Source organism: Mustelus asterias, chromosome 3 (genome assembly GCF_964213995.1).
Source record: "Mustelus asterias chromosome 3, sMusAst1.hap1.1, whole genome shotgun sequence".
Classification (NCBI taxonomy): Eukaryota; Metazoa; Chordata; class Chondrichthyes; order Carcharhiniformes; family Triakidae; genus Mustelus; species Mustelus asterias.
The window spans coordinates 49,655,933-49,679,988 of record NC_135803.1 but is presented as its reverse complement, the minus strand read 5'-3'; the positions used below and the strand labels follow the sequence as shown (position 1 = coordinate 49,679,988).

The 24,056-nt window shown below is 41.0% G+C and overlaps 1 protein-coding gene across 1 annotated transcript in view; it reads left to right on the top strand.

Moving 5' to 3' along the window:
• mrps22 (mitochondrial ribosomal protein S22) overlaps positions 1 to 23,987 on the top strand; it is a 29,433-nt gene extending 5,446 nt beyond the window's left edge. Inside the window, exons 2-8 of the mRNA XM_078208693.1 lie at positions 5,540 to 5,703; positions 6,728 to 6,892; positions 9,308 to 9,451; positions 17,439 to 17,522; positions 18,174 to 18,319; positions 21,429 to 21,537; positions 22,749 to 23,987. Of these exons, the coding sequence (XP_078064819.1) occupies positions 5,540 to 5,703; positions 6,728 to 6,892; positions 9,308 to 9,451; positions 17,439 to 17,522; positions 18,174 to 18,319; positions 21,429 to 21,537; positions 22,749 to 22,868 (932 nt within the window). The 3' untranslated portion in view covers positions 22,869 to 23,987. The remainder of the gene's footprint in view (positions 1 to 5,539; positions 5,704 to 6,727; positions 6,893 to 9,307; positions 9,452 to 17,438; positions 17,523 to 18,173; positions 18,320 to 21,428; positions 21,538 to 22,748) is intronic.
• The last annotated feature ends 69 nt before the right edge of the window (positions 23,988 to 24,056 follow it).

Below are 24,056 nucleotides of genomic sequence, written 5' to 3'. Positions count from 1 at the left end.
TCTTGCTTTTTGCTGATTCCCACACGAAGTGCCAGTGGCGTTCACAGGAGACCTGCAATCACATAGTAGGGGAACATGCAACCTGTTGTCATCTGACAATGCTGTAGATCCAGACAAATAGGAGGGCTCCTCATCATGACCAGAACTTTTCTGCTCAACTCCATTCGCATTAACGTAAGAATTATTGAGAGCACAAAAGTAACGGGTGTTTTTCAAATTTAAATTGTAAATATTTCACATTATATTGTTTTCACTTTATTCATGCGTGCATCATGATTTGTTCAGACTAGCTTAGTTAGAGAGCAAAATGTACTACCACACCTCATGGTTGCCACACCATGGCATGCATTGATAGTTATAGGAGAGTTGGGGTATTTCCTCTATTGTGGAAGAAACAATGTTGTGTTTTTTTTCTGTTCACTTCTCACTGTGGGACGTGGCTGAACTTGCAGGAGCAGCTGGCCTTCCCTTCGACATATTGCAAAGGACATTATCTGGGATCATTCTGAGGGGTAATTGAATTGCTGTAGCTGAACTCAAAAGCCCTGTAAGGACTCAGCCAGTCAACACCCTGAGATGGACCCATGTGTGGACAGTACTAACACTGCCCTTTAGGCCCCTCATTTACTTACCTTGACTGACTGTCCCCACCACACCCAGGATACCAGGCCCTTCTGTTGATCTCAGACATAAGCAGATAGTAACACGCCATCTTTAAATAAAAGTGACCAGTTGACCACAAGATTCCTATGTGCTGCTGACTTTATCTTGAAGAGGACATCATTTTTTAAATGTTTTAAACTAATGAGTACTCGTGGCATGTAAATGTATTACATATGGGAACCCACCACAGGACAGTGTGAGGACGCCACAAACATGCTGCTGACTTAATGCCTGGATCAACTGAAGGGTAATCTAAATTTTGGTTCTCCTTAATTCAGTCATGCAGCATATCACATTTCCCACTTTTGAAGGCTCTATTAAATCATTTCCCCCTAATTTCTGCTCCCTCCCCTTTGTTTCTTGGTTTGGTCTTGGCATGTAAGTGACAATAGCAAGACTGGATTTATTGCCTATGCTGAATTACTTTAAGAAAATAATGTTGGACCTTCTTGAGCTGCTAATGGCATAACTATAGGGTTCGTGGTGGGAGATACAGGAAGGATATCAGAGGTAGGTTCTTTACGCAGAGAGTGGTTGGGGTGTGGAATGGACTGCCTGCAGTGATAGTGGAGTCAGACACTTTAGGAACATTTAAGCGGTTATTGGATAGGCACATGGAGCACACCAGGATGATAGGGAGTGGGATAGCTTGATCTTGGTTTCAGATAAAGCTCGGCACAACATCGTGGGCCGAAGGGCCTGTTCTGTGCTGTACTGTTCCAAGTTCTATGTTCTAATGGTCCTTTTGCTGGTGTTTACTTGTGTTCACATGATTATGATCCCACATTGAAATTTAACATAGAATTCAGGATTTTACCCCAACGATGTTGAAGGACAAATGTTGGGTCCTGGACAGTGAGATGGTGATGCTCTCCAGATTCTGCTACGTTTGTTATTCTTGGTGATCGAGGGCTGGGGGTTGCTGCTGAATAGTTCAAAGAAGGCGGAGGGTAGCAGTGGAAGGGTGCGTTTCTGAATGGAGGGCTGTGACAAGTGGTGTTCCTCGGGGATCAGTGCTGGGACCTTTGCTGTTTGTAATATATATAAATTATTTGGAGGAAAATGTAACTGGTTTGATTAGTAAGTTTGCGGACGACACAAAAGTCGGTGGATTTGTGGATAGCAATTGAGGACCATCAGAGGATACAGCAAGATATAGATCAGTTGGAGACTTGGGCAGAGAGATGGCAGATGGAGTTTAATCCGGACAAATGTGAGGTAATGCATTTTGGAAGGTCTAATACAGAAAGGAAATATACAGTAAATGACAGGACCCTTAAGAGTATTGATAGGCAAAGGGATCTGGGTGTACAGGTACACAGGTCACTGAAAGTGGCAAGGTGGAGAAGGTAGTGAAGAAGACATACGGCATGCTTGCCTTCATTGGCCGGGGTATTGAGTTTAAAAATTGGCAAGTCATGTTGCAGCTTTATAGAATCTTAGTTAGGCCGCACTTGGAATATAGTGTTCAATTCTGGTCCCCACACTACCAGAAGGATGTGGAGGCTTTGGAGAGGATACAGAAAAGATTTACTAGGATGTTGCCTGGTATAGAGGGCAATAGCTATGAGGAGAGGTTGGAGAAACCTGGTTTGTTCTCACTGGAACGATGGAGGTTGAGGGGCGACCTGATAGAAGTCTACAAGATTATGAGAGGCATGGACAGAGTGGATAGTCAGAAGCTTTTTCCCAGCGTGGAAGAGTCAATTACTAGGGGGCACAGGTTTAAGGTGCGAGGGGCAAGGTTTAAAGGAGATATACGAAGCAGTTTTTTTACACAGAGTAATGGATGCCTGGAACTCGTTGCCAGGGGAGCTAGTGGAAGTGGATACGGTAGTGACTTTTAAGGGGCATCTTAACAAATACATGAATAGGATGGGAATAGAGGGATATGGTCCCCGGAAAGGTAGGGGGTTTTAGTTAAGTCAGGCAACATGGTCGGTGCAGGCTTGTAGGGCCGAAGGGCCTGTCCCTGTGCTGTAATTTTCTCTGTTCTTTGTTCTGGATTATAATTACAAAGCACCACATTTCACCAGAATGGCAGCTGAGTGCACTGGGAGGGGTGAAAATTAAATTTGAGTCCCACCCCACAGCTTGAGTACAAAATATCAAAGATGACACCCCAGTATAGTGCTGTGGGAGCACTATACTACTGTCAGAGATGCCTTCTTTCAGATGAGACATTAAAACGAGGCCCCAGTAGCCTGCGTGGGTGATATTTGAGGAAAAGCAAGGGAGTTATCTGGTCAATATTTATCCCTCAATCAACATCACAAAACCAGATTAATCTGGTCATTATCACATTGCTGTTTCTATTTGCATATTGGCTGTCACCTGTCCTACAATAGTGACTACACTTCAAAAAGTATTTCATTCATTGTAAAGCACCTTGAGATGTCCGGTAGTCATGAAAAATGCCTTATGAACACAAATCCTTCTTTTAAATAAACTCTATTGTTTTAGATGGCATCATCTGTTGAGTTGTCATGGTTGCAATCATCCCATGACGGAGATGACTACTGCAGAAACTTGTGGTTATCTAACACCTTTTAACACAGTAAAAACTTCCAAAGTGTTTCACAGGAGTATTATTAAATGAAATTTGACACCAAGCCACCTAAGAAACTATAAGACCAAAAACTGCTTCAGAAGTAGGTTCAAGAATCTTCCTCAAGGAGGAAGGAAAGGTGGGGAGATAGAATTGCAGAAGTTCCAACATCGCAGAGGGTTATAGAGCTGGAGGGGATTACAGAGGTAGGGAGGAGTGAGGCTATAGAGTTTTGAAAGCAAGGATGAGCATTTTAAAATCAAGACAATACTTAACCAGGAGCCAGTTTAGATCAGTGAGCTCAGAGTGAAGGATGATCAGAACTTGGTGCAAGTTATGAAGGCAGAGTTTTGGATGGCCTCAAGTCTACGGAGGGAGGACAGATGGAAGGTGGCTCAGGAGTGCATTAGAATATTCAAGTCTGGAGGTAACAAAAGCCTGGATGAGTTGAGTCTGGGTGGAGTTTAAAATGATTTATAAAGATGGAAGTAGTTGGTCTTAATGATGGCATACATTTGTACTCTGAAGCTCATCTTGAAGTCACATATGACATGAAGGTTGCAAACAGTCTGTTTCAGCCTCAGACAGTTGCCAGGGAGAGGGAATGTAGGGAATGGAGTTTGCAATGGGGACCAAAGATAATGGCTTTGATCTTCCCAATGTTTAACTGGAGGAAATTTCTGCTCATCCAGTACTGGGATATCAGAGACGCAGTCTTGACAACTCTGAGACGATGGAGGGGTTGAGAGGTGACAGTGAGGTAGAGCTGGATGTTGTCAACTCACATGTGGAAACTGACATACTTTTTTTGGATGATGTTATGGATGATATCATGGGCCAGCATGTTGATAAGAAATGAGAGGAGGTCAAGGATAAATCCTTAGAAGACTCCAGAGGTAACAGGAATGGGTAGAGCACCCATTGCAGCTAATTCACTTGCTGTAATTGGATAGATAAGAATCTAATTAGTGCAATCCCTCCCATTTGGAGGATGGTGTAGTCAACTATGTTAAAGGCTGCAGACAGGTTGAAGGGATAGGTAGAGATAGTTACCATTGTCTCAGAAGCTTGAATGTCTTTTGTGATTTTTATAAAAGCTACTTAGGTACGGTGGCCAGGACAGAAATCTAACTGGAGGGATTCAGATGTGGCATTCTGGGAAAGATGGGCAGGAATTTGGGAGATGACAGCTAGTTTTCAGTGATGAGTTTTGGTGGCGGTTTTTTGGGGGAAGGCAATTGGATCATGGAGGACGGAATACTTAAAAGTTGCAGTAATTTAAGATTCACTTGCAATCCTCCTCCTCTCCGCCCCCACAGGCCAATGCAAGGCATTTTGAATACATGTTCACCTGAAAAGTGAAAGTATCAGGACGTGGTTGTTGCGACCTGACACTTGAGCACACGAAACTTAGTAATTTGAAATATATCTACAATGCTCTCTGAATTTGTACAGACTGCTGTAAAACTCCAGCGTACCACGAAGTAAAATTTCCGGAATGAATTACATGTATTCTCAGCTGCTTTGGTCTCCATTTGGTAAGTGGAGGTCGTTTTCTCGGCCTTTTGGCTAAGACGAAGCATCAGATCAAGTCCAAGATTGGGTGCAGTGCCTCATCTTGTCAGCTTGCATCTTGTTTGTCTCTCTAATGGGGACCTTGAATTGATTTCAATTGGATTTTGAATTTGGTTTTTGGAGCAAGGAAGGAATAAATTTGCATTTGACCAGTCCATTCTGAGCATTGGCTTTGTAACTTTAAGCATGGAGTAAAAAAAGTTTTTTTAAAAACCTGTTTATTGCTCACCCCCTTGTGAGAGTGATGGTGGACAGTCTTGAACTGCTAGTAGATTTTATTTTAAACAACAGAAAAGTCTGCTATGCTTTGTTAGGCATTAACCTTGCAGCATGAAACTGGAGTGGCATATCGATGCAGTTGGACAAAAGTGGCAGGTTCCCTTTCCTGATGGATGCTAGTAAACCAGTTGGGTGTTTTATGATACTTTGGCAATATTCATGATGATATTTTCATTCCGCAATCTATATAACATTGTGTAGGAGCTGAATCCTGATTAACATGTACCTAAATTTGCCAAGAAACTCTATCCTTTGATCAGGTAATGTGCAACCTGTACAACAATGGGGCAAATTGCACGTTAATAGTGTGTATGGGTCAGGTATTTGTTTACCTAGATGTGTGGGGTCTGGCATGAGGAATTTACAGGGTCGTTGCAACGTTCTAGTGCAGTTTGATACAGTACAGTATGTAAGTAAATCTTACTCTGGATTTTAAATATTTACATTCTCTCTCTCTCTCTCCTTGTTTGGCAGGCACAGAGGCAGCTGGCATCAGAAAGCCCCAATTTATGGATGACAGTGTCCAGGAAATCCTCACCAGAATAACAGGCCTCGATCTTGAGAAGGTCTTCAAACCTGTCAAGCAGCAACTAAAACCACCCACCTACAAACTAATGACAAACGTGCAGCTTGAAGAGGTATATTTACCGATCGTTTCAAATTGCATTCTTCCATTACTCTTCAATAAATTACGAAGTAAGCGCATTTGCTGTTTTGGCCACAAAAGTGTTTGTTGAGGAGAAACCCAAGTTAATCCTCTCCCTTGCCCATTTAAATATTCACCCACCAGCCGTTTTGGAAATTTTTCTGCATGATTTGTGTGTTTATTGACAAAAAGAAAACACTTCTGATTGGTTGTTGAAAAATTTATTCTTGCTGGTTTATTCTTTCTTTTGCTTTTGGCTTTATTTAATACTTGTCAGACTCAGTAATCCAATATTGGGACCTTGTGGCGCAATGCACTGCCAAACACATTTGACATTCACTGGCAAACACACAGGGTAGACCTAAAACTGCAGGATCCTTCCCCTCCAGTAAGGTTATGCAATGTACTGACAGGTAGGGTGAACCTGACTGGACAAGCATTGGGAGGCTTACTGATGTTTTGTGATGGTAAGCTGTGTGTTTTTATCTGTCCAGCAGCGTCCTTGGCAAAGATCAAGCCTGAGATGGGGTGCTATGCCTCATCTTGTCAGCTTGGATCTTGTGTGTCTCCCTTGGGGGGACCTTGAATTGGATTCAATTGGTTTATGAATTTGTTTTTTGGCGCAAGCAAGGAATGGATTTGGATTTGCCCAGTCAATTCTGAACAATGGCTTTGTAACTTTGAGAATGGAGCAGCTTCCTGCACACAGCTGGGAGAGATAGTCTCTGAATCCTAGCTGATCTCAATCTGTACTTAGTGTCTCAGGACTAAGTAAAGGGATTGCATTTTTAGGGTGTCTGTGAGCACCCCACTATCAGGCACACAGGTTATCAGATTGAATTTCTTAGCAGCTTGATTTGGAGAAATTTTGTGTCTGGTGGTGGATTTCCACTGTATTAAAAATCTTATGATAAAGTAGTTTGCAAGACACATTCACCAATTTCATATGATGACACAGATTTGGTACGAGTAGCTAATGACTGATTGATTGAAGTAAATGTGTCCTATTTTTTCAGGCTCGACTTAAAGCAGTTGATGCAGCTAAAGCTTGTCTCCGAATGCCACCAGTGCTAAGTGAAAGGGAACCAATTAATGATGTTCTAGCAGAAGATAAGGTTCTTGAAAGTCTGGAAACGGCTAAATATGTATTCACCGATATAACGTATGACATTCCACACAGAGTAAGTACTATTCTGGAGTCTGAGTTGGCTCCACACTTTTCCAACTACTTAAATAAAAGTAAAATACTGAAGATGCTGGAAACCTGAACTAAAACAGAAAATGCTGGATAAACTCAGCAGGTTTGGCAGCATCTGTGAAGAGGGAAACACTTTGACAGTTCCAGTCCATTGACGCTGCTGCAGAAATGAAAAGGGATAGAAATGTGATGAATTGTTCAGTGTTGCTCCCTCTGAGCACCGACATGTGTTTTCCTGTTAGCACATGCTGCTACCTTTGCCACTATTAACAATCTTCAGTCCCTAATGACTGGTAGCAAGAATTACGTTAGTAGTTGTTTGGTAACACAGAATTTGAGTATTGCTGAAAAAAGAGACATTTTGTCAAAGTTTTTTGTCTTGCACTCTTCAGGACAATTCGTAAGCGAAAACAAAAATTTATACTGATTTAGAGGGGACTGGACTCTGTTTGGTAGAGGCATTGTCATGGAGAATGCGCCGGTTGACAGTGACTGACAGTTAATGGCCAAGCATTGTTTGAAATATATCAGGCAGCTTGACTCTGGCCAAGGCATTGCGCTGAGGAATGAACCAACAAATGGCTGTAATATATTTTGTTTAGCTGAAACAGACACATTGCACCTCACACAAACTCCACCATTTTTATTACATACAAACAAGGACTATGTATGTCGTCAGGCCCCTTGAACCTGTTCTGCCATTTAATAAGATCATAGCTGATTTGATAGTAACTACAAATCTGCATCTTGCCTACGCCAACCACTACCGCTACCCGCCGACCCCCCAGACTCGCAACTCTGAGAGAATAAAAATTAGGCTTGTCTTCGTTTTAAACCGATGACTTTTTGTTTTTAAACAGTGACCCCTAAGCCTAGATTCTCCTACAAGAAACATCCTCTCCACATTCAGCCTGTCGAGACCTCTCAGGCTCTTGTATGTTTCAATCAAGTCACCTCTTACTCTTCTGAACTCCAGCAGAAATGTGTCTAGCCTATCCAATCTTTCCTCGTAAGATCACCAGTCTATTCCAGGTATTAGTCTGGCAAACCTCCTTTGAACTGCTTCCAACGCATTTATATTCTGTTAATAGTACTCCAAATGTGGTCTCACTAGTACTCTATAGAACTGAAGCATAGCCTCCCTACCTTTGTATTCAATTCTCTTCGCAAGAAATGATAACATATTAGCTCTCCTAATTATTTTCATATTAGCCTATCGCAATTCATGCACAAAGACATCCAGATCCATCTGCATCGCAGAGCTCTGCTATCTCTCAGCATTCCAATAATATGCTTCTCTTTTGTTTTTCTTGTCAAAATAGACAATTTCACATTTTCCCACATTATACTCTATTTGCCTGATCTTTGCCCGCTCACTTGACCTATCCATATGTTTTTCTAGCCACCTTATGTCCTCTTCACAACTTACTTTCCTACCTATCTTTGTGGCATCAGCAAATTTGGCAGCCATCCCTTCATCCAAGTGATTATTTTTGAATAGATATTCTCCCATCTCAGAGAAGGTGGTGTTGTGGCAAGAAGAGACAAAATGTTTTACTTTTCAGCAATTATGCTGGTCTATTCTCAGGTAGGCAGGCACTGAGCTTGGTCAGCCTATATTTGCAAGACTGACAGGAATCCTTGCATTATCAAAGACTACTGTTTCAAATAGCTAGCTGTCATGATGAGAGAATGAGGAAGAGGGTACTGTTCTTGCTACAATATCTCAAGTAGTCATCTGATATGGGGGAATAAAAATAGTGGAGCTATTGTGAGCTGTGGTACATGTGAAACACAGAAGCCCCTTGGCATAACCAGTCTGCATTGTTATTTATCCTCCTCGTGAGCAAATACTTGTAATCACGTTTACCTGACCTGTTCACATATTCCTCCTTCCACATACTCAGTCTAACCTTGAATGTTGACACAGTGTCTGGTTAACCACAAAACCTGGAAGTGAATTACACAGTCTGAGCTCTGTGTCAAAGTAAACATTATACAAGAGCAGAATATACATCTCAAGTGAAATCTGAATTACATCTGCGCACCCTAGTTTTATTATCCCCATCCTCCAAACCCCTTTCCCTTGAAGTCTATACTTGTGGTCTTTTTCTGAATTTAACCAGCAATATCTTAAAAGTCTTGCAGACGGAATGTCATGTATGGAGAGCAAGCAATAAGCAAATTACAGATAACAGATGAATGTCCAATTTAATATTTTTGTATTTTGTCCCTGACAAGAGATCACCTTGTAATTCTAATTGTTTACACACAGTGGATTTGTTCTTGTTTCCTGCCTTGGGAAAATACAATTAGAGTCCTACATTGAATGTTGGTTCAGGGCCTTTTTATCACCTGTCGTTTTAAAGAAATTTTCCACTTGTTTATTTTCCCCAAGGAACGCTTTATCGTGGTAAGAGAACCTGATGGGGTTTTGCGGAAAGCAACCTGGGAAGAGCGGGATAGGATGATCCAGGTCTACTTCCCTCGCGATGGTCGAAGGATCACTCCACCGCCAATTTTTAAAAATGAAAACCTGCTGGTAAAATCTTTCTCTTTATTTCAGAAAACATGTAATGTTCTGAACCTTTAGTAATTGGAGCCCAAAAGTGCTATCTTTGAATTTAAATACCTTGATTACCCAGACTGATTAAACACAGGGTGTATTTACTCACAAGCTGGTGCTTGTTTCATCAAAACCATCAGAAATATTATGCAAAGCATATTTGCATGTTTTGAGTTCACAGCAATTATTTGGTTATAAGAGCCAGAGAATTTACCTGCAAACTTGATGGATCAGTTTCTTGGCTTATTGTTCCCTTTTTTCCCCTGAAAGGGTGTATAAACTAATGGTTTTGCTTATCAAATGCTTTTAAACTATTTGAATAAATAATTTAATCTTTTCACTTTTCTACATTACAAATATAGTGGTTATGTTACTGGATTACTAATCCAAACTATGTTAAATTCAGACGCCACGATGGCCGCTTGAGAATTTGAATTCAATTTTTAAAATGGGGAAGTTTAAAAATAAAACCTCTTCTTTTTTTGAAGTGACTAAAAAGCTCCCAGATGGTCCGACTGTTTCACTTGTGTCCTTTAGAGAAGGAAGCCTGTTACCCTTATTGGAGCTGGCTTGGGTGTGACTCCTGTCACATACCAGTGTGATTGATACTGGGCTGTATATGAAGCAGCCCAGCAAACACTTCAATAATCCTGCCACCATTCTGAGGGTAACTAGTTAATTTATGCTGGGAATTAAAAGGAAAAAGAACTAATGCACTCATTGCACTATCTTTGAACAGTTACCATGATCCCTTGGGTGTTTTTAAAACTCATGAATGTGGCTCTTTGTGGTCAGAATGACCATTGCTGTAGACCTCATGCGGCATTACATTTGTCTTGGGTAGTAAATTCATTCTTTCAGATTTTAGGGCTTAAATGCATCCCTGTGTGCAGGCATCAATTTCAGGATTGGAAGTTGTTAATTTATTAAATTCACTCTGATTGTGGCTCAGTTGTAAGCTCTGAAAATATAAAATATTTAGCCAACTAGATAAAAGCAGTTTCCAGATCATTTGTCCAATGGAGCCACATTTACTTCTCAAAACGTAATTTTCTGGAGAACTTCCCTTTGGTGTTTAAAGACACGAGACACAAAGAAGCTAATGATGATTAAATACAGCAGGTGTGCCCAGGTTTTGGATGTGGTGTCAGTTCTTGGCGCCGTTCCAATAAGGTAGTAGTACATACAAAATGCTTCTGGCGACAGCGCATCCAGATAGGCAGGAGCCTTTGTTCTCCTCAATTATGCAGAGACTGGTAAATTATATGGAAATATTGTCTTATTCACAGCGCCTGCATGTCATCACTTTCATACAAGGATTATTTGATAGCCAAATGTCTGACCTCTAGATCTTAAGATGGAATAGCATCTCCTAAACAATACACCAGTTATCCTTTAGATCGCTTAGCTACTGAGCTCATTTGAAAACTGGTCAGGATAAATGAGCAACGTGACAGTTCAAAGCTCTCTTCTGACTGTGTGTATGTATGTATTCCTAGATGCTGGTACTTTGAGTGTATCAGAGAGGTCTATCAACAGCTGTAGCTGTGGGTGAGACCGGTATCTTTTTACAACAAAAATGTGTCAGCAAGAATTCTAAAGAAAGTGCATAGTAAATATGTGGCTCATAATAGAATTACAACTCACTGTTCTACCCATTCTTAAAAATAATTGTTCTCATTGTTTTATTTATCAAAAATGAAATGACCTCTCACCCATGCTTGCCTTGTCAACTTGTAACCGATTATTTCATATCACCCCAATGCAATTCAGTTTCTTAAAGAAAATATAACAGAAGAACAGCAATTCAGTTAATTAAACTAACTGCCATTTGCATGCTGTCTTTAATCTTATAACATGTTTAGACTAATTCCTTAGCACAACTTCAAGTGCAGTTTTAAAACCTCCATCCTCACAATAGTTAAGTGCTGCTCATATAAATTTTTTTGTCTTGATTTGAAAAATAAAATCTTTTGGAAAACCTGAAATACAGCCTCCAACCGATCCCCTTCATGTGGTGGAGTGTGCTCCAAAAATGGACTATGAAGGATTTGAGCTGCTATAATGTCAAGCCGCTGAGAAGCCCATGCAGAAACGCATGGTCATGTTTGCAGGGACTCTATTTAAAAAGAAGGATTGAGGTAGAGTTCCATTCACACCTTGATAACATCGATGAATGAAATCAGTACTTACCTAGACTGTGGTTGACTACAATGGAAGAGGTTTGTCTTTCACTTTTTATACTTCCTGCTGGCCTGAACATTTCAGGGTTAAGTGCGAAGCAGTGCTCTATTTTAAACACCAAGCTTTTATAGAAACCCTACAGTACAGAAGGATGCCATTTGGCCCATCGAGTCTGCACTGACAACAATCTCACCTAGACCCTATCCCCGTAAACCCACATATTTAGCCTGCGAATCCCTCTAACCCACGCATCCTGGGACACTAAGGGGCAATTTAGCATGGCCGATCAACCTAACCCGCACATCTTTGGAGTGTGGGAGGAAACAGGAGCGCCCGGAAGAAACCTACGCAGAGAAGGGGAGAACGTGCAAACTCCACACAGACAGTGACCCAAGGCGGGAATCGAACCCAGATCCTTGGAGCTGTGAGGCAGCAGTGCTAACCTTTGTGTCACCGTGCCACCCAAGTTTCGAGTTTCTTTAGGAGAATGATCTTATAGAGAGGAACAGGTTTCAAAGACCATGTCCACTCTCAAAAATGCTGTGGAACTCCAAGAAATAGGGAAATAGATTTTAAAATGTAGTTTATCCCTCAAAAAGGATATGGAGATATTAGTGTTAATTTTCTACCTCAGGCAGAATTTGGGGGTGGATGGATGGGGAGTTGGGCAGCCAAACATGGACCCTGCTGAAAATGAGCCCCACTAGGTTTTCTACGCATGTGTGGCACTCCTAGTTATTTTAAGTGGCAGCCTAATTAATTCAGCAGTCAGCATGTCATGTTTTGTTTTCTGTTGCTGGGAAGAATTCGGCTCAATGACACTTTGACCCATGAAAAACAAGCGTTAAAGACAAGCTGTATAAAGACCCAATTTTAAGGGGCAAAATGAAAAACACTTGCTTAATCTGTTTAAATTTATTTTTTCTTTAAACAGTGCTTGCAATTAAGTATTTTTCATGTCTTGAGTATATCAGGCCCATACTTGCTTTTTCCATTTCTTGATGGATCTCCATCATCATGTCTCTTTGTCCTTCTCTCAAATCCTAGAAAAGGCAAAGAGTTCTTAAGGCAATTCAGGAATCATCTTTCAAGTTTCCTCTTTGACTACCCTCCCCATGACGGGTTATAAATCAAAAATGTTAGTTTTTTTTGGCTGCAGATCATATTTAGCACAATCAACTCCCCCTATTCACAACCCCCCATCCATTGCAAATTTGTTGACCCACGGAAATGCTTTTGTACACCCAATTGCAGTTTCTGGTCCCAAAACTTCACTCATCCGCGATTTAAAATGTTCAACTTCTCACCTAAACGCATTTTGGTCACAGAAGGTTAACAAAACACTCCTTGTTGTCTTTCACATGTAGAAAGTGCACAAATCCGAATGTGCTGTCTCCAACTGTATGTGGTTTGCTGTAATTTACAGGATACAGTAACTCCCAACTAGTATTTTACGGCACAGGTATATACAGCACTTCACCAAAAATGAGTGATTCAGAGGCAAGCAGAAAATATCCTAGGAAAAGTGATGATACTTGAATAAAAAGTCTCAATCTTAAGTTGACTGAAAAATAATGCAAGTGCTACCATGTTGATCGTAGAATCCCTGCAGTGCAGAAGGAGGCCAATTGGCCCATTGAGTCTGCACCGACTCTCAGTCAGAGCAACTTACCCAGACCCTATCCCCATAACCCCACATATTTACTCCGTTAATTCCCCTAATCTACACATCTTGGGCCAGTAAGGGGCAATTTAGCATGGCCAATCCACCTAACTTGCAAATCTTTGCACTTATGGGAGGAAACCAGAGCACTCAGAAGAAGCCCACGCAGACACGGGGAGAACGAGCAAGCTCCACACAAACAGTCACCCAAGGCCGGAATTGAACCCAGGTCCCTGGTGCTGTGAGGCAGCAGTGCTAACCACACTGCCACTGTGCCATAATCAGGAATACTCTGCGAATGAATCCACAATGAGGCAGTCTGAGGAAGAAATGAGGGCTAGTATTAGTGTTTCTTGGTAGTACAACTACCAGTTAACATCTCTGAGCAGGAGATCCACAGAGGAAATGGAGGTTACTCAACATGTGGTTAGAGCACTAGTGGCAAAGGAGTACCCTATTTAATGGTCCAATCATTAAAAACAAAACACTTTTAAATTGTACCAGCACAGAGAGAGTGGTAAAGAGGCAAATACTGGTGCCACCAGTGACGATGAAGGTGGTGCAGAAGATGCCTTCCAAAGGATTCTCAGCCAACACGATCTTTTAAAAAGCATTTGGGACTGCACAATGTGAAGTTGCTGGAGGAGGCTATGTCAACTGACCATGCAACTGCAGGAGAGTTTCCCAAGAAGGTGCAGGAATACATTGAGGAGAGAGGTTACTAGGCAGAGCAGGTCTTCAGTGTAGGTGAAACTGTTCTGGAAGATGCAAGCTGGGACCAACATTTTGGAAGAATGCTGCTCCTGGGTTTAAAGCAGTAAAGCACAGGCTGGCGCAAAGTGTGGCGAATGTGGCTGGCTTGAAATGCAAACCAATGCTTATTTACAGGTCAGAAAACCCTCGAGTTTCCAAAGGGAAAAATCTGTGAGTCTTTTGGAAGGCTAACAGCACTCCCTGGGTTTCAGCAGCAGTCTTTAAAGACTGGTTTGCCAATTGCTTCTGCCAGAGGTCCTCACTTACCTGAGGGAAAGGAACCAGTCTTTCAATGTTGTACTGATCCTCGATAATGCATCTGAGCATCCACACTCTCTTGTTTTTAACCTTCTGATACCACCTCACTTATCCAATCAATGGAGCGGGGGGTCATTGCCTCATTCGAGATTTACTGCACCTGATGAAGTTCAGCCACATCCTTCATCTTCTGGAAGTAGACCCTTCAACCGCAGCCCCCGATTGCTGGAAGCAATTCAACATCCTCCTAGCAGTTGGCATAATTTAAGGACTCATAGGATGAAGTTAGAGCTTCAGCCATAAATGCCTGCTGGAAAAAATTTTGGCATGAGGCTGCGAATGATTTCACAGGGTTCCCCAATGTGGATGCTGAAGTGGCCAGGAATGTTGACTTGGCAAAAACAAATTGGAGGGAAAGGATTTGAAGACTTGACCGCAGATAAAATGGATCAGTTGCTTCAATCTATGATGATATAGAGTTCCTCTATATCATCATAGAATCCCTACAGTGCAGAAGGAGGTCATTTGGCCCATCGTGCCTGCACCGACAACAATCCCATCCAGGCCTTATTCCCGTACCCCATGTATTTATCCTGCTGGCCCCCCTGACACGAAGGGGCAATTTAGCATAGCCAATCAACCTAACCTGCACATCTTTGGACTGTGGCCGGGAACCGTAGCACCCAGAGGAAACCCACGCAGACATGGGGAGAATGTGCAAACCCCACACAGACAGTGACCCGAGGCCGGAATTGAACCCGGGTCGCTGTATATGGAATATTTACTGCATATTCCAATACGGAAGAATTGGTTGAACTGATGAGAATAGAAGAGCCTAAGAAGGCTCAATTCACAACAAAGATTGTGGCAGATCTCATAGAATCAGCTGAAGATTTGGAAAAACAGGCGACAATGACTGATACAAGCATGGCAAGAAGCGATTGGAATAACTATCTCTCCATACTGAGGACTTCATAAAATTAAAAAATAAGGTGAAGCAGTCAACAATAACATTGTTCAAATCAAGGCCTGCCGTGTCACTCCCCCTACCTCCACTCTCGGGTAAAGCGTGGTACCTGTATATGTGTTGTAATTTGGAATATTGTGTATTTGACAAGTTTTACACTGTTCTTGTTTACTTGCATTGGCAAACAATTTCTGCAGTAAAACTGTCTTGAATTTACTCAAAAACATAGGGCGGAATTTTGACAAGGTGTCATCTTGGGTGGGAAAAGCAGAGGGCAGCCTGCCAGCTGTGCTGGTGACTTTTCCCACTGTACTTTTAGACTGTCAAAAAAATGAGCCTGCCCCACTCCAAATTGAGCTTTTAAAAGAAAGGCTATTTGTTTAATGAATGAGATAAAGAAGGACTCTCCTCCACCCATGGCACAACGCCTTACGTGCCAGGGGGCACAGTGCCAGGGTACTGCCCAGGCATGACCCGGGGGGAGGGGGCTGTACTCACCTGTGCACCTCCGGTGGGTTCTGTTCGCCAGGTGCATGTCGTGGGGGAACTGTTATGAGGGCACGCCAATGTGAATGGGCAATTTAACTGGGAGGGGGACTATCAGGCATAAAGTCCTGATATGCAAAGTTAAATAGATGCAAATAGGGATCATGACTTTACAAGTCTTGTTATGTCATTGGCAGGGTGCGGGAACAATTGAGCGGGGAAATCCCACTCAATTCTCTGCTCTCTCCACCAGTCCTGATTCCCCCAGAAACGGGAGTGGAAAATCCCCCTTATAGTTTTTATTGCTTAATTTCCTTTTCAAAACGTCAAATTTGGCGATGGCTGGAACATATCTAATTCATTCAATTATAAAGTTTGTTCACCATTTGTGATTTCACCCGTCGCAAGATTTTCTGGGAACGGAACCACCGTGAATGAGGCAACTTTACTGTATTAAAATTTAACTTTGCAGCTTTTAGCTTTACGAATATTTTTCATCAAGTATTCTGTGTGTAATTTTTTTCCTGAGCTTTCTGGGACAGGCTACGGTGCCAATATTATAATAAAAAGCAGCTGATTCATTGTTCCCAATATCATAGAAAAGCTGTCCTGAAACTCCTTTCCAAGTTTAGCAGAGTAAAAAGATTCTTAAAGACAGTAGCAGCTGTCAAAATGTCTTGTGCTATCTCCGAATGCACCAAGGTATGGAAAAAGAAGCTACATTTTGTGCCTTTTGGCAAATTACTGCTACTTGGCTGCTGGTCTGTATTTTTTAACGGTCTAAGTGATACAAACTGAAAGGAGGAAGAATGTACCTGCACCATAGCTGAAATGGCTGAGATACTACTCCCCACACTTACTACTCATAAAGGTGGGCATCAGCAAGAAGCCTGTTCGAACTGCACCATTCCAGAAAACAGCCTTTGAGAAGGCTTAAATAATTGTTTAAAATATTTGTAGCCTTTTTTGAAGAATAATACATATAACCCCATTCCCACCCCTTCCCCCCGCCCCCCCCCCCCCCCCACCAATATACAGCTTTTCCTAAATAGATTTTCCACTCGCCTGATGAAGGAGCAGCGCTCCGAAAGCTCGTGCTACCAAATAAACCTGTCGGACTTTAACCTGGTGTTGTGAGACTTCTTACTGCGCCGACCCCAATCCAACGCCAGCATCTCCACATCTTAGATTTTCCTGGCATCTCTTTGTCAACATCCCTGTGGAAAGCCCCCAGTGGCACATTAAAATGGGCTACAGCTTGCGGAAATTATTAAATGGAGGCTGGACGTAGAAATTTCTGAAACAGGCTAATGCAAAACATTCTGCACTCTCCTTTAATCTGGTCCAAAATCACATTAATTACGCTGATTTTGAAAATGGGTATGGAGCAGTTATGTTAAAATTTCTAACTCTACATAAGTCATGTGCATGAGGATCATGGCGCAGCTAAAAATGTGCAGGTCCAACAGTGTCTGGGAAGCTGCATTCTTTACATCGCATCATTGCATTAATCTTCCTGCAATTTGACAATTTAGGGATTCGGTGTTCTCCAAACCGATTCTTTTTTTCTTCTTTCTGAATTACCAGTGTTAATTTTTGATCACATGATTGTAGTATTGTATTTTTGATGTGATCACTGTTGCCCATTTCAGGTTGTTTTTGCTCAGGATCGTAATGAAGATATTCTTGATCTGTGTCTTATCCAATTTGAGCCAGATTCTGCTGATTACATCAGAGTGAGTACACCTTGTATCAGACTCCGTGAGGGCGGTCAGTGAAATAGATACTGAATGTATTATGACTGTGCAAGTCAAAAGCACTTCAATTTGGTCAATGCGCCATAGTTTCATGAGAGATTATGCAAGTTTTGAAGATTACTCACCAGAGTGTAAAAGTCTGAGCTCTATGTCCTACTTTATATCCCAACCTTTGAGCTTTACTATTTATGCTGAAAGAAGCTGGGTCTCATTTGATTACTGACCTCCCAAAATCAACTCTGATACTTAAAGGAAGGCGTAACTGAGGCATTGTGTTTCTCTGCTGTGAGGGAGGGTGTGTCAGGCTGCTGTCATTTACCAAAGTGCCTACATTACTGGACACTTCTAAGTAGACCACCTGCTCAAACTGCAGTTATTTTGTAGCATGGAGAGAAAGACTTCTACAGGAGATAAACTCACAAGGTATTCTTGACACTTTTTTAATGAACTCCTGTAGCTCTTGAGACATTTCAGCCAATTTGCTTCTGAAGATTAAGATCTTGATTGTTTTGATAAACAAATTGACTTTCAAGCCCTCTACTGCTTCAAAAATATTTCATTGGCTGTAAAGAGCTTTGAGATATCTGGTGTTGGAAAAGCACTGAATAAATGTAAGTCTTTCTTTACCAGGTTCACCAGCAAACATACGAAGATATTGATAAACATGGCAAGTATGATCTTTTGCGTTCAACAAGACACTTTGGTGGGTTGGTATGGTACCTGGTCAATAGGAGGAAAATTGATGGTTTACTAATAGACATGATTCAGAGAGACCTGTAAGTACAATTTTAAATACAGTTACATTTTCTCTCATCAGACTTATCAAAATTTGCATTTAATGCTTGAAATTAACTTTGTGTAGATTGATTTTTTAAAAACCTTGTAGCTTCTCTTTACACGATTTGGCGCAATTATTCAAAGTGTAATTTTGGAACCATATGCACAAAGTCTTGGTAGCTCAAATTCTATTTCCATGTTTTGTTAGAGGACCGTGTTGTTTAAATTTTCTAGGCTTGGAGATTTAGATAAGTTAGTTTTGGGTGCTTTTGTCTCATTAATGGATAAATTCTGCCGGGACTTTCCGGCTGCCCTGCGGTGGGTTTTTCTGTGGCGGAGGTGGCTCACCATTGGCCACCAGCAGGATCTTCCAATCCCACTAAAGTTAATGGCGATTTGCATAGCTCACTGGGGAACCCGCCGCGAGGGACCGGAAAATCCTGCTAGCGGCAAGGGCTGGAAAATCCCAGCCTCTGCGTAAGCAGCTCAAGATGCATATGTATATATTTAAAACATTGATTTTAAACTTTACATGTGGCACACACATCTCTATGGTGTGCATCACAAGGCTTGTGAAGTCAAGAATCCAGGATGTGCCTGATGTAGTGGGTAAAGAGATTACTGGTGTGGGATTAAACAATACAAAATGGAATGTATTATGGTTTCTGCTGAATTAGCTGATCTCAGCTAAGGGAGGAAATGTTAGATCATTAATGTGTCACTTGGCTCCATGGCACATAATTCATGGCCCATGAAGACAAGACATTTGTTCCCTGTCATCATTCCCTTTGTAGAGTTTGTATGGAGTTTTAAGATTCTGTAAACACTGGCAAGGAAATGATACATGGGGTATCATAGAAAAACACAGTGTTAAATGCTGTCCCAAGAACAGTATGTTGTCGCACAAAATTCAGGGAAAGAAGTGCCAACTGAAATGTGTAAATTCAGTCTTGTCATAGCCTGATGTGGAGATGCCGGCGTTGGACTGGGGTGGGACAGTAAGAAGTCTCACAACACCAGGTTAAAGTCCAACGGGTTTATTTGGAGTCACAAGCTTTCGGAGCACTGCTCCTTCATCAAGTGAGTGATAGCATGACTCTGGTTTAATCAGGTGAAATCCATTAGTTGAAAGTTCATTAACTCAACATTTAGCCTCCCAGATATTGTAGACTGGCTTTGGTGCAATAGCAGGAATGATTCGAATACATGACAAGCAACAAGTAACTTGGAAAGCTATTTTGCGAGGAGAATTGATTACATGAGTGATTATGCTTCAATAATACAGGGCATTGGTGAGACTAGAGCTGAATTGTATACAATATTGGTTTCCTTATTTAAGGAAGTATGTAAATGAGTTGGAAGCAGTTCAGAGAAGGTTTAGCAGATTAATACCTGGAATCGAGGGTTGGCTAAAGAGGAAAGCTTGGACAGGCCAGGCTTTTACCCACAGGGGTGAAGAAGAGTAAGAGGTGACTTGACTGAAACATACAATATCCTGAGGGGCCTTGACAGAGTGGATGTGGAGATGATGGTTCCTGTTGTGGGAGAATCTAGAAGTAGGGGCCACTGATTTAAAAATAAGGCACTCACCTATTTAAGGCAGTGATGAGGAGAATCTTTTTCTGAAAGTCATGAGGCCTTGGATATTTTTAAGACAGAGCCAGATAGATTCTTGATAAACAAGGGATGAAACGTCATTGCTGGCACATGGGAGTGTGGTGTTGAGGTTACAATCAGATCAGCCATGATCTTATTCAGTGGTGGTGAATTGAAGACTTGAGGGGCTGAATGGCCTAATCCTGCTCCTAATTTGTAAATTTGTATATTTTGACACTCAGATTTATTAGAAATTCTGGCAAAAAACTAGAAATCTGACTGCCCAATCACATTCCATGATTCTGTTAGTTTGTCTTTTTAAAAACTGTACAACCAGCGGCCTTGCTGATACAATAATGATCACCATCCATCTCGGTCTTACTGAATGTGTTATCGCTATGACATGTAGAAAGTTGATCTTAATTTTTGTTCATAACTATTATAAATGGAGATAGCTAAAGGTACAAAGCAAATGATAGGTTGGCTTTGAATACATTCATCAAAATCTATAACCAATGTACAAATGTAGGCTAGTGAAACTAAAATGAAGTAATACGCTTTTTACTACAAATTCTCACTACCTAATTTGAAGGGGTGCATTGGTTTAAAGCACAATGATTTTAAAGCAACAGCACCATCTACTGGGAGGAACATAAACTATAGACCATAAATATTTGCCAGTATTGGCCCACACTTTGCACTTAGCGCCAAACCTGTGGCGACAATTGCCCACAGACATTTCATGGGCTTTTGCATTGCAACTTGCAGTCAGTGTGTCAGAAAGCACAGAGATCGGAGACCTGTGTGAACAGGACACATCTCTCCAGCCAATCAGACTGAAGAATCCTTACGGAGGGACACACAGTCTAAACTAGGCAGTGTAAATTAGAATATGTAATTCAACTTCAAATTATATACAGAGAGCAAAAGAGAGTGAAAGATAAGTGACCGAAAGATGATAGATGAGAAAAAGTAAAAGAAAAATCTATGGAGTGAGATTCCACATTTGTAAATGCAAGTTGAGGGCAGAGAGATTGTTTTATAGTAACTAAAACTTAATCACAGCATTAAAATGTTAAAACATTTTAGTGTTTTAGTAGGTAAATGTCACACAATTTCATGGTCTTCATGTTCTAAATTTCTTGATGATACACTGGTGGAGCAAAGCTTGTGGAAAAGCAGGACAAATCGGACAGCAATCTCCATATTTCCAGCTTATAAGACCATGTGCAGACACTGGAAGCTGCTATCTGTTTTAATGCATGATCGTAGTCAATGTGGATAGTCCCACTGTTATTCCCACCACGTAATCTGACCCCTTAAGAATTTTTACGGTCACCTTGTTTGGGTAGGGGAAGAGATAAGGAACAAATTAATTTCTAGTAAATTGAGTTTGGAGCTAGAACATAATTGCTGCAGTTCTTTTGAACTCAATGTATTATTTTGTCATTGAGAATATTGGGAGATTTATTTTATAGTTAGCATTTTTAAAACTGATTTTGTCTTTTGCAGAATGGATGACGCTATAAGTGTGCTTCAGCTATATCACATGCTACACCCAGAGTGTCAGTCATCAAAGGAGGCAAACCAACAGCAAGCCCAGGGTATTGACCTGATTAAGGTACAATTTATTCTTTAAGAATGCTTATAATCAGAGTTCTGGCATTTGCGTGGCAATCTAACTCTTGGGTAGGCAGATTAGCACTCTTTAATTCCATCACATAGATATAAGTTCACCTTTGTTGCTAGCAATTGACTTGCATTCAATTCTGTTTTGTATTTTTTTAAAGGATATTCACTTGGTTTAAGACTCTTCAAAGCCAATGCGATGGTGCAAGAGGTAGTGCAGATGGGTTGGATTTAAAGTACATTATTAGGGTTGCAGAAAGGGAATGTTAATTTGCATTTGAGTGTTGCTGGATTGAGATAGACACAAAGTGAAATCCACAAGTTCAGCCATTTCTGGGAAGTGATTCAGAATGAGACAGCTGACCCAATTCTTGCAATGTCCAAATACTGCAGATTACACAAGTTATTTGTGGAGGATAGGAGGCTTTGTGGTAGCGTCCCACCTCTGGACCAGAAGCTCCCTGTCGAGTCCAATGCCCGGACTTGTTGGCCACAGAAGGAGTGTTCATAACACGGTTCAATCGGCTACTGATCAGCTCTGTAATCTTTCCAGCACTTTGCCAAAGGGAAAACCATGCATGGGTGAAGATACGCTTTTTAAAAAAAACCAAAGTAGGGTGGCATAGTGGTTAGCATTGCTGTCTCACAGTGCCAGGGACCTGGGTTCGATTTCCTGGCTTGGGTCACTGTCTGTGTGGAGTTTGTACATTCTCACCGTGTCTGTGTGGGTTTCCTCTCACAGTCCAAAGATGTGCAGGTTAGGTTGATTGGCTATGCAAAATTGCCCATTATTGTCAGGAGGACTAGCAGGGTAAATATGTGGGGTTATAGGGATAGGGCCTGTGATCAGTGCAGACTTGATGGGCCAAATGGCTGCCTTCTGCACTGTAGGGATTTTATGATTTATATATGGAAAATAGCAAAGGAAAATTAAATGCTTTGTGTATGTCACAAATTTGGATTCACAACTTTTAAATTCTAAGGTAATTGCAGCAAAGGTCTATTGGAAAACAGCTTAATGGAACTTCACACAACTTGTTACATGGACAAGAGTACAGCTATTTGACCTGAGAATTCTGCCTACATTTTTTTTCTGTTATTTAATCTTGCTCTCAATCAACTATTACACATCTATCAATAATCAAAGGAATATAGAATGTTGCTAAAGTAAGCCATAACATTAAACAATGTTTATTTTCCCAGATATTTTCTCGTACCGATTCCAAGAAGGGAGGCTATATTGAATTAGCTTTACAAGTTTATCAGGAAGCACTCAACAGCTCTGCTAATCAAGATCTGCGCAGGAATGAAGAACAAAATTAATCAGTCAGTCCAGTCCAACAGTTCTGAATTTGGCTTGTGTTAAGAACCTGATGGTAGAATGAAAACTTTTATACTTTCTATTCCACCTGTGTTTTTAATTGGAAAATAATTACTGGAACATCACACTTTTTCTTTTTGGAGTTTTAAAATAAAATTCCAGGCATTCTATTGTTATCAGAAAAATAACCTGGAATGTGGGGGGGCGGGGAGGGGGGAGAAACGCTGGACAATATCACACCATCTTTGGGCTTCTACTACAATGTTAAGGTTTAGCGTTGGATGATGGCTCCATGGTTGAGTGCCTGAGTGATCTTTTATGATGCAAGCCTCAATATTTAGTTGTCAGTGGGCTATTTGACTGTGGGCAACATCATAGGTGAGCCCAATCACGTTATACTCTCCACCAGTATACAATATTTTTTTATACCTAATGGTAAAAAAAGGCTAACCCCTTCTTGCCATATTGATTGTACTAAGGTTGATAATTGAGCAAAGCTTCCGCCATTTGGAATTTAATGGCACAGGTAAATCATATGAAATACAAATGAGGAGCAAAAATAGACCATTTGGCCCCTTGATTATAATGGCCTAGGGAATATAGGCCAGGTACTGTGAATGGACTAGCACGTCCCATTTTTAATAAGGGTGAGTTAAAGATCTGTTCGGTGGATTGCTTCCATCTGGAAACAAATACTGGTTATTGAAATGAGTTCAAAATGTTTATTTTTAATGGTGCATAATTTAATATCTCCGTGTGTAGGGAGGGATTGAGATTGCCCAAGAAAATGTAGGCTCCATGTTGACTGTGTTCAGTGCTTCAGAATAGTAGATATGTCCTATTATTCACGTTGCAATAAAAACACTGCAGAAGTAAACAATTGTCCTCAAAATCGTGAGAGTGGTATTAGTTTTAGATAAACTACACCGACCAGTAATTGAATGCTTCAATAAACCTGTTCAATTTTTTTTTAAACTAAATTTGCAATTAAACATTAAACGTACAGTTGTCATTATTTTGAAGATATTGTCGATATCAAAATTAACCTTCTCTTCATACACAAGTGCAAGCTGGTGTCAAAATGGTTTTAATGGAAAAATAAAACGCAGGTTATGAGTACACTTAAGTTTCATCTTTGTGAAAGATGGGGTAATCGGGGCATTTTGCAGATGAAGAATTTATCAGCTTCT